Source organism: Cyprinodon variegatus, unplaced genomic scaffold (genome assembly GCF_000732505.1).
Source record: "Cyprinodon variegatus isolate N-32 unplaced genomic scaffold, C_variegatus-1.0 Scaffold1343, whole genome shotgun sequence".
In the NCBI taxonomy this organism is placed as follows: Eukaryota; Metazoa; Chordata; class Actinopteri; order Cyprinodontiformes; family Cyprinodontidae; genus Cyprinodon; species Cyprinodon variegatus.
Window position 1 is genome coordinate 134,988 of NW_015151796.1, and position 10,429 is coordinate 145,416.

Consider the following 10,429-nt stretch of genomic DNA (forward strand, 5'->3'; position numbering starts at 1 on the left):
TTTTTTCAAATATACCCTGTCAAAAAGTCTAGTGTTTAATTGCTCTGTAATGTCTCACCCGTCAAAAAAAAGTATACAAACAGGCAGCTAGAAAATATGAACCAGATATTTCATATTGGAACTCTATTTGGAACAGCCCCTTTGGTTCTGTTGGTTTTTGTGTAACCATGATGTGTAACTAAATCAGAATTCTGACTTTTTTCTCAGAATTCTGAGTTTAATCTCAGAATTCTCACTTTTTATTCTCAATTCTGACTTTAATCTCAGAATTCTGACTCTAATCTCAAAATTTTGGATCTTAATGTAGATGGGCACCATGAAGGTAGAGATGTGGAAACACTCAGCTTCACTGACAAAGACGTGAGTTGTTTGAGAGGGCCAGTGACACATTGGTGGAAAATGACGGAATTAGGCAACTTTTTACATGCCCGAGGGGTCCCCTCATTAATAGAGGAGCAGGAAGTCATTAAAACAGGAGAGCTAGTCTCTAAAACAGACATGGCTATGGCTTGATGCTAACATGTTTGTTATCTGTCAGAATTCTGAGAAAAAAAGTCAGAATTCTGAGATTAAAGTCAGAATTCTGAGAAAAAAAAAATTCTGACTTTTTCCCATACTAAACTGAAGTAAAATGTAAAAATCAGTTAACTTTTTTTTCCCCCCAGTGGCCCTAATCCTCTTCCGTAGTTTTGTTACCCATTCATATCAATAGATTTTTTTGACAACTTTCCATTTATTTGGCACCAAAATTACTTTTTTTTTTCTTTCTTTTTTTTAAAGTAATTGTGGTCAAACATTTTAGATTGCAGCAACAGTGCTCTCTGGTGGATGAGCAATAACATATAACCTGAATCTCACAACATAGTTAAAGTGATTGGGTAACAGAGTGTGATGCTTCCCTAGCCAGGCCAGGGAAATGTTTCCCATCGCTTCTAATGAGCTATGTGGAATAATTGAATTCCTGGGATACAAATGAGGGTTTTATATGCTATAAATACTCTCAGAATAATTATTTTGTTAAATGGGCTGATAATTAAGATGTATTTTACAACTGTGGTTGAAAAGTAAGTCCTGTAAACTCCTTGGGAAAAAAATAGAAAACTTGCCGTTTGAAGATGGCCAGCCTGTTTCTCAAAATAAGAGAAGAAAGTACTGGATATGAAAATGGAAACTGATTTTACGTATCTGCCCAGCATTCTGACCTACACCAAAAAAACCTCATAAAACTTTAATTACCTGTTGAAATCAAATGCAGAACTCATTTTAAGAATCCGGTTGAGGGATAAATTGGCAATAAATAGGTAAACCGATACATATGCTGCATGTCCTCCAGCGTGATCAAAACCACGGGAAGAAATATTCTTATTTAAGCTACTATGTTCCTTTATAGTAGCTGATATTTACATTTTCCCCCAATTTCTACCTTAAATTGTATTTCAGGAAAGACTTGAATATTACCCTCTGAATAGAAATAAAGCAGGTCTCATTAAAGCATCACAAATAAATTAGAAACAGTTCAAGGTTTTATTTATCTTAAGTTATTTTTACAAAAAAAAGGGAGCTTGCATTAAGTCTTCTTTATCTTTGCAGACATCTAGAGGGAAAGCTTTAAGTAACAGTGGAAAAAGTGAGGAAAGGTGAGAAAGAAAAGAAAAAGAAAAATCTTGAAAAGGAAGTCGGCACCGTTGAAGCCTCTAAATGTGATTTTTTTCCCCAGGCACCTTTGTTCTTCTCAGCGAATATCATCTCTTTGTAGAGGAGAACAAGCGAAGCCCGGGCAGCATTTGGATCATGAAGCCAATAAGCTAAAATGGACAACAAAAAGAAAAATTATACTTTACTCTCTAATTAGAAGATCCAAGAAACATTGTTATGATTTTAGGTAGGAAAATCTCATGGCAAAGGGATTTTCCTGTTCAGAAAACTGAAAGACATTATAGACTGGGAGAAGGTAATTAATTTTCATTTAAATGTCTTCTTTGGGGAATTAGTTAGTTAAAATCTGGATTTAAATTCCATATCTGTGTGATCAGACTTTTGTACCTGTTTTTTCGACAGGAAAGCTCCCGCAGAGAGGAGCAGAAAGATTCAGCACACTTGGAAATGTACATGGTACAGAGATACATAGAGAACCCTTACCTGATTAATGGTAATGAGCTGGAATAATAAAAATAGTATGCTGTACAGTATATAAGATATCATATAATCCTATGTCCATGTGTTGTAAAACCTGATGTTTTTCATTATGACAGGCAGGAAATTTGATCTGAGAGTTTATGTCCTGTCCATGCTTAAGCCTTTAAGCATTTGGTATTATTTACCATGTCTACATTACTGCATCATTATATCTGCATATTGTCCTTTTATTTCAGTACGTTCCTTTAAGAGCATGGTTATACAGAGATGGTTTTGCTCGCATCTCAAGCACTTTTTCCCTCAGCAGCATTGACGATAAGTGCATCCCTTCATGCGTGTTTGAAACTCCCCTGCAAAGATTGGGATGAAATAGTTCAGTGTAATCCAATTTGTCAGATTCCTTTTCCTTCAGATTTCTGTTCTCCTTAGTGTTGCTTTTCAGACATACACCTCACTAACGTGTCTGTTCAAAAGACTGCGTCTGACTACGATCCAGAAAAGGTATGTATAGTAAAAATAAATTGTACAATACATTGCAAAAGTATTTTTTACTGCTAAACATCGTGTGGAAGTGAACTAACAGTGAAACATGGTATTGGCAGCATCATGCTGTGTGGAGGATTTCCTCCCTTAGTGACAGGGACACCAGTGTGAGTTAATGGAAAGATAAATCCAGCTGAATAGAGTAAAATCCAGTAATAAAAACCTTTCAGAGGCTTAGTTCTATAGGGAAGTTAGTCAAAAGCTGATATCAATTGTTGATAAACTGTGGTACATATGCTCTAGTGGTACTTAAACTACCCGTATTTATATTCAGAAGAAAAATTGACATTAGTTGTTTATCATGCAATATCGTGCTTGGTAACCTCTCTAAAGTAAACAGTATACTAATACTAGAGAGAAATAAATACTGTAAATGAGGGATCCAGCTATGCTTTGTAATCTAATCTCTAACTGTAAACTGCTTAAAAATTGTATTTTGGCAAAATATTTGAGAACTTTACTAAAAAAAATCTAGTTGGTGATGAAAAACAACAAGTGCCATATGTTTTTCATGCAGTAACAGTTGAATGTGAATGTGAGTTCAGTGGTCGGGTCAGAATCCTCATCTGAAGCTCATTTAGGATCCACAGCAACACTTAAAAACTCATGTCCCCGATGCTCTCCATCCAAAACTATGACCTATTTTCAAAGAGAAAATTACCACAATTAAAGCTAGTATAAAGATTGTATACACCAATGGTATAAATGAAAGGGGGCCTGACCATCAGCACAGGAAAAAATTTAAAAAATTTAATTTTTTTAATGAAAATTAAAAACATGCTGTTTTTTTTTCATCCATTTTACCATTCTCCACAACATTGTGTCGATCTGACATATAATCAATAGTTCCAAGTTTGTAATCCAACAAAATTACTGGGAAGTTTAAATGGTATCAACATTTTTAAAAACAATTAACAATACATTATGTTGCTATATGGCATTAAAGGTAAGCCAGTGTCTCATTGTTCTGATTTTATACTTATTTAGGGTTGCAAATAGCATATTCAACATCAAAAGGTCATTATAAATGACAAACACTGTTTTGAGCTCTATGGTTATGACATTCTACTGGACCAGAACCTCAAACAGTGTTTATTTAAACTACCAGAGTGAGCTTTTGCCTGTTTTACAATCCTCCTGCTCTGTTCACAATAAAAACAACAGATAAACCAACATGGAATATGATATACTTGTCTAAAATAAAATAAAATAGCTATGCTATGATATTATTTTTACGGTGAGTTAATTATCCACAGAGGGACTGTATAAATATGAACAGCTGTCATGTAGGGTTTTCTATCCCTCTGGCTCCAAAGAGTAAGTAAATGTTTGCTGAATGCCATCCTCCATCTCTTCACAGGTGGTTAATTGAGGTGAATGCATCGCCATCATACCTGCCCAGCAATCAGGAGGATTATGAGATGAAGTACAGACTGCTGGAGGACACTCTGAACATTATTGATACGGAGGGAAGGTAAAATGATTCATTTTCACTTTGATAAATTGTTAGAGCTCTCTGTATTTTCATTCAATGCAGACTTTGAAAATATTAGTTTTTATTCCGTATAAAAGAATTGCAAGCTATGATTATAAAGCTAAGGATGGACTAGTATATAATCGGACTTCAAGATAAAGTCTGTATAGATGATGACAAGCATTAAGAGATTGTATCTAATCATACTGTAAGGCTGACAGGCCAGGAGAAAAGAGTGGGAGGCTACGATCTCATGCGGAACAATGGGCCTGTCTATAGAGAGGATGTTGGCCTAGAAACATTTGACAGTTCATGCTTCTATACCAACACATACTTGGGTAACTTAACATTGAATTGAATGCTATGTTATGGATGTATATGTATAAGCGTTCTGTTAACAGGGGTATGTTTAATTGTCCAAATCACTATAATAATAATAACCATCTGTATTTTTTTCTGCTCTTCATTCCGGGATGTGCGAATGACAGGGAAAAGCAGCTTGGCCATATTTTTAAACCATTACCATTTCAGAAGAAGGTGTAATAATGGCTGGGATTTTTAACATGCTTTTACAACTTTTTTCGTTGCCCTTTTTTTACAGTTCTAACGGGTAACAGATGTTCAGCTTCTTTAAATGTGTAGAAGCATGATTTCAATTTTAGATCAGTTCTGAACGTACAATAAGAAGGGTGGGTGACAGACAAAAATGTCGTCCTGTATTTTATGTTAAAAAAATAGGTGTATAGATTTATATTAAATCCTCCTTCATTCCAGCACCCTTAATTAAATCTAGAGCAAATACTTCCCTTTAGAATCCACTGGTGTCCATTTTAATCTCAGCATGCAGGTCAGAAATTAAGAAGTGAAGTTTAGATGAGAGTTAGAAGATGAAACAGCGTGTCAAGGTTTGCATATATCAGCTCACTTTGCAGTCCATCATCTGGAAATAATATAACAAAACTGCAAACAAGGAAGACACGGCAGGGGTAGCATCAACTGTAACTTTGGAGGAGCTGCAGAGATCCACTTTTCTTGACAAGACCTTCGCTCCCCCAATCTGACAATTACTGAAAGAATTACTGAAAGAGAGCTATAAAATCTAACACAGGGTCTGCAGACTTTTTCACTTCTTGACCCCCCCACCCCGTCCTTGGGTAATGGAGAGGTTGTGCAAGGACGTGGTTCCATGTTGGTTTGTAACAACATGTGGGTGGGGAACTAAACCTCCCACCCCTATGCAGCACTTCCACAATCCCCAACACCTGAACTTGCCAGAAAATAAAACAAATTGAGTTTAATCAAAGTTGCATGATGCTTTTGATAATGTACAGTGGATTTGTATCAACAACAACTATATGGATTTTATTTACACAATAAAATTAAAACTGCTGCTACAAAGTTTTTGCTGTCCAGCTTTTACTCATAGTTTGCAGTATAGGGGGACACATCAGATAGTTGGTTAGAGGCGACCATATATATAATATGTGTGTTACGTGTAATGTATAGTTAAAACATGGCATTTCACCCTTAATGAACTATACTTAAGGAGAAAACAGGTAGTGGAACCTTAATGCTGTGTGGATGCTTTTCCTCAGCTTTCAGCTGGTAACACTCTGGAGAGTGTTGGCCTAGTGGTTAAAGCAGTAGCTTGGGCTCTGAGAAGGTTCCATGTACCCGGTTCGATCCCCACGGCCTGCACTCTGGGTTCCTGAGCAAGACCTTTAACCCTACACTGCCCTCCGGGTGCCACACAATGGCAGCCCACTGCTCCCCAAGAGGATTGGTCAAATGCAGAGTGAATTTCCAAATTGTGGGACAACAAAGGGATTTACATTACAATTCATAAAAGATTGACCTTCCCCCAGACCAAATGCCATAAAACATAGACAGACCTATGGGGGATTGGTTTAAACTGACGCATATTCTTGTGTTAGAATGGCAGAGTCATGTTCAGGTTGTTGCACTTTGGCGATGCCCTGCTTACTTGTCTTTCACTATTGATGCTATTAAAATAATAAAAGCAAATACTAAAAAATAAATAGCCATAGGATCAGTATTGTTGTGTCCAAAACGTTTATTTCTATGCCTTACAAATACTTGCATCCAACACTGAGAAAAAATAAAATACCACAATCTTTCAGCGTGCGTCATAGTGTACACCTTAACACCATTTGCATGTCCTGATCCTTTGACTATGGCTTTGACATTTAACATAAATATATACTCAATGAGTGCAGTCAGAGTACATCACATTTACATTAATTTAGTGCTTTGAACGTTTAAATCAAACTACAAATATGGATAAAGCACTATAATATTAACAATGCTTAACAAACGTTATGTATGCAGCATAACGTGGAGGTGATTTGCACATCATTATTACAGCCGACCCGCCATGATATGACAAAACTCCATTCAAATTCTTGGGATGACTGCAGAGGCCAGAGAAGATACATTCAGCTCTTCCACAAAAAGATTTTCTCTAGATTGTGACCATGTAAACATGTAGATGACAATAATAAATAAGAGTCAAGCACTATGTCCCATAAATATAACTATGGTATAGAAATTCTGGAAAAATACACATTTACATTCGTAACAAACAATCCATGGCCCTCAACGACAAGACGAGCTCGGCTCCATTTGAAATGCATCAAAATATTACAATTCTAGCTGTTCAATGATGCAAAGCACTTAGAAACAAAAATAAAAAAACACACACTGGATGAAGTACAATGCCTTACACAAGTCACACCTCAATCCAGTGCCTCAATTTCTGTTAAAAGACAGAATCATGAAAGAATAATAAAAAAAAAACTATTAAAGATTAAATTCAAACATCAGAAGTTGCTGGATTTAAAAAAAATGAAATGCAGTGACTTGTTCTAAACATCATTAGGCATCACTGATGCTCATACCTGCTGTCATTCATTTAATCTCTTATCTTACAGTAGCAGAGAACTGAGGGATGAGAGTGCAGTGCATTAAAATTCAGAGTATAATCCCAGCTGTCTCCATGTTACATCTAAGCCTTATGTCTAAGCAGAATTCAACATTAAGCATATTATTCTACATTTGAAATAAATGCCACCAAAAGGATTTGGTCTGAATAAATTAGAATATCATTGAAAAGCTTTTTTTTTTTTTATTTAAGTAATTTGATCAAATAAGTGAAAATCATATCGATTTAAGACAATGTAAAATATTTCAAGCTTTTCTTTTTTGATGATTCTACCCTACAGTTAACAACAGCTCAAATGTAGTTTCCTATAATACCTGAATATTGCAGGTATATATGTCTTTTTTTAAAGAAATGTGAGCATAGATTTGGACTACACAACTATGGGAAAGTTCACTTACTGGACAGATGTCCAGCCGAGAGTCATGGAGCACCTTCACAGGGCAGGGAAGTCACAAGAGGTAACTGCTAACAAAGCTGGCTGTTTAGAGAGTGCTGTCTTTGGAAAACTAATCAGGAGGAAAAAATGTAAAAGTTGCCCAAAGCACATCAATTAAAGCAGATGAGCTGAAGGCTGCTATTAAAGAGACTGGGCTTCCTTAAAACCCCATCAGACACAGGAATATATGTGTTTATATATTTGTGGTATTGATCTACAGAATATACTTTTGTGGGTTTTTGAAAATTTTAAGATCAGGATGCACCTATATTATCCTATTCATCTACTAGTTTCTGAATGATGGACCGTGTCTACCGTTTATTAAAGGCTGTTTATCTTGCTGTATACTGTAGGAGCTAGAGCATGATAGTTTTACACAGATTTTACACAGAGCAAGCATAGGTTTTGAAATCACCAAGTAACCACTAACTAAAGCACTATATTTCAGGCTTAAATGGGTTACTTAGCAACAAAGTGCACATTTTTTGTTTTTCCATTTTTAGGAATGCTGTGGCTGCTAGGTGGAGTTTTAGAGAGACTTGATGGATCTTTAGCAGCTCTTTTCGTGGCAGTTTTAGAGGCCTGATTTCCCGCCTCTCCCCTCTGGCAGTCCTTCTCATCTCTCTTGGAGGAGATGAGCTCCCTCTTGCTTCCAGCATGTCCCCGTTTCTCGGCAGCTCCACCTTTAACCCCGCCTGGCTCCTTTTTCACATCCGTCTCAGAGTTGGCCCTGACGCGGCTTTTTCTCACCTGCCCTTTGCCCCTTTGGTCAGTGCTGGCTTCCTGTTGTTGCTTCCGGGCATTGCCTGCAGCCTGCATGTGCCTGAGATGACTCCTCCCAGCTGGGGGGCTGACTGGCGTTCGGGCTCCTCCACCTTGCGCCCCAGGGCTCCTACCTTCATTGGAGGCGACCCGAGTCTCGCTGCTGCTTCTCTTAGCTGCACCTCCTGGTTGTCCCCTGCGCTCAAGCAATGGACTGAGCCGTGAGTGGCGCTGATAGGCGTAGGCAGAGCAACTCCCATTGCAGAGTGGGTAGCGGATGTGACAGTGTGGACAAACTGGGAATCGGGAGAGCTGATGTTGAGCTGAGGCAGGTGACGGCAGGTTGCTGACAGGTGTGTATGGGAAGGCTCGAGAACTTTGCCGTAGCCCTTTGGGGGAGTTGAGTCGGGAAGAAGGGGCTGTGTGAGGCCTGGCAGAGGGCGCGGCCGCGAAAGAGGGGAAACTCTGCGGCCTTGCACGACCCCCTGGGGGGCGGCTGCTCTCTGCTTGCACCGTTTGGATTTGAAGCCACTCTAGCTGCAGCAGCCTTTCCAAGTACTTTTCTAACGGCCCCACAGGTTTGGGCCGGGGGGCGCCACGACCATCTGTGTGAAGGAACACCGCCAGCTGCCTCAGGCTCCAGCAGTTAAACGGAGGAGGCAAGAAATCTGAGTAATTGTAGGTGGGTTTCTCACTCTCAACTTCATCCCCAACCGTCCCATGTGGTCCGGGCAAGTCAGGGAGGAAGTCCTCTGTGTTAATGATCTCTGCCCGAAGGTTGAGGTGGGGAGGGGTGCATGGTGTACATGGCGAGGGCAGTACAGGCAGTCGCTCCGAATCTGACAGATCACTGGCACTGTCAGAGTCTTCTTCTTTTTGGTTGTATTGCTGCTGTAGTGCTTCTGGAGTTGGAGCAGGGGAGTGTGATAGGGGGTTGGACGGAGAGTGGCGTAGTCCGGATATAGGAGAAATGGGCAGAGAGAGGGCTCGACGACTTTTCCCCATCCCTTGACGATTTGGTAGGAGCTCAGTACCGCAAGGCGACAGTCGTCGATTTTCTCGCTTTTCCTCTTTCATGTGTGCAGATGACTGTTTGCGAAGTTGAGGTCTTGAACATCCATCTTCATCAGGACTGAGAACAGACAGACGGGTTAAGAGGGGAGAGTCTTGGTAAGATTTAGGGATTTACTATACCGGAAAGAAAGCTCTAAGAAAAAATTGACAACATCCTCAGGTTCTTACCTTGAGACCTTGCTGGCGTTCTGTGAAGCACTGGACTTCATCCTGCCACTTTTAGACGGAGCACCCTGCATAATCATCATTAGGGTCAAAATTATTCTGAACAACTATTTCAATTTTATCACATTATAATTGTACTGTTCAACATTCTTCATTTTGATTATATGTGACAGATAAACAGTTCATCAAATAGCAGCACAAGAATGTTACGTTTTCATTTTTTTATAGTAATCTGAAAAGTGTGGCATACATATTTATGAAACCCACTTAATTTGGACGCTTTGAGATAAAACCCATGTATAACAGTATAAAATGTTCTTCATTGCACTGATCACTCCATCATCCCTCAATCTGGTATTGCTAAACTGCTCACCTACAAAAGGAAGGATGCAGACCTTAACTGAGGCAATAGATAATAATACAGATGAATGACAAGTATGTCAGGATATAGATGTGCAAAGATGTGTAGAGATATAACCCCAACAAAATGCAGCAAAAGATAGTACTAGAAAGTACAGACTGAATACAAATGCAGGCCACTCTTTAGAATTTTATTTTGAAATGTGACAAACACATATCCTCTTTATTGTGCTTCACGGACACTTTATACATTTATTTTTGTGGTTGTAAAATTAGAAACCACATAAAGGTTACATTCTTACAAACAATATGTACTATCCGACCACTATTTATTTGTGGGCTACAAAAGTAGGTTGATTATGCATCATCTGTGTGACTTAGTATGATGCTTCACAGCAAAACCAGCTTGACACCCTTTATAGCTCTTAGGAGGGCCTCAAATAGGCAGAGATGGGAAGTAACGAAGTACAAATACTTCGTTACTGTACTCAAGTAGATTTTTCTGATATTTTTACTT

General features: G+C 38.6%; 2 protein-coding genes across 2 annotated transcripts in view; one reads left to right on the forward strand and one right to left on the reverse strand.

Annotated features, from left to right (window-relative positions):
• The window catches only part of LOC107102926 (probable tubulin polyglutamylase TTLL9), a 7,403-nt gene extending 2,707 nt beyond the window's left edge, over positions 1 to 4,696 (forward strand). Inside the window, 10 exon segments of the mRNA XM_015402390.1 lie at positions 1,620 to 1,717; positions 1,720 to 1,804; positions 1,887 to 1,951; positions 2,059 to 2,149; positions 2,253 to 2,303; positions 2,579 to 2,637; positions 3,697 to 3,767; positions 4,040 to 4,153; positions 4,367 to 4,489; positions 4,624 to 4,696. Of these exon segments, the coding sequence (XP_015257876.1) occupies positions 1,620 to 1,717; positions 1,720 to 1,804; positions 1,887 to 1,951; positions 2,059 to 2,149; positions 2,253 to 2,303; positions 2,579 to 2,637; positions 3,697 to 3,767; positions 4,040 to 4,153; positions 4,367 to 4,489; positions 4,624 to 4,696 (830 nt within the window).
• Positions 4,697 to 6,197: 1,501 nt separating this feature from the next.
• LOC107102924 (uncharacterized protein KIAA1522-like) overlaps positions 6,198 to 10,429 on the reverse strand; it is a 6,473-nt gene continuing 2,241 nt past the window's right edge. Inside the window, exons 3-4 of the mRNA XM_015402388.1 lie at positions 9,556 to 9,620; positions 6,198 to 9,445 (exon numbers count right to left, since the gene is read on the reverse strand). Of these exons, the coding sequence (XP_015257874.1) occupies positions 8,011 to 9,445; positions 9,556 to 9,620 (1,500 nt within the window). The 3' untranslated portion in view covers positions 6,198 to 8,010. The remainder of the gene's footprint in view (positions 9,446 to 9,555; positions 9,621 to 10,429) is intronic.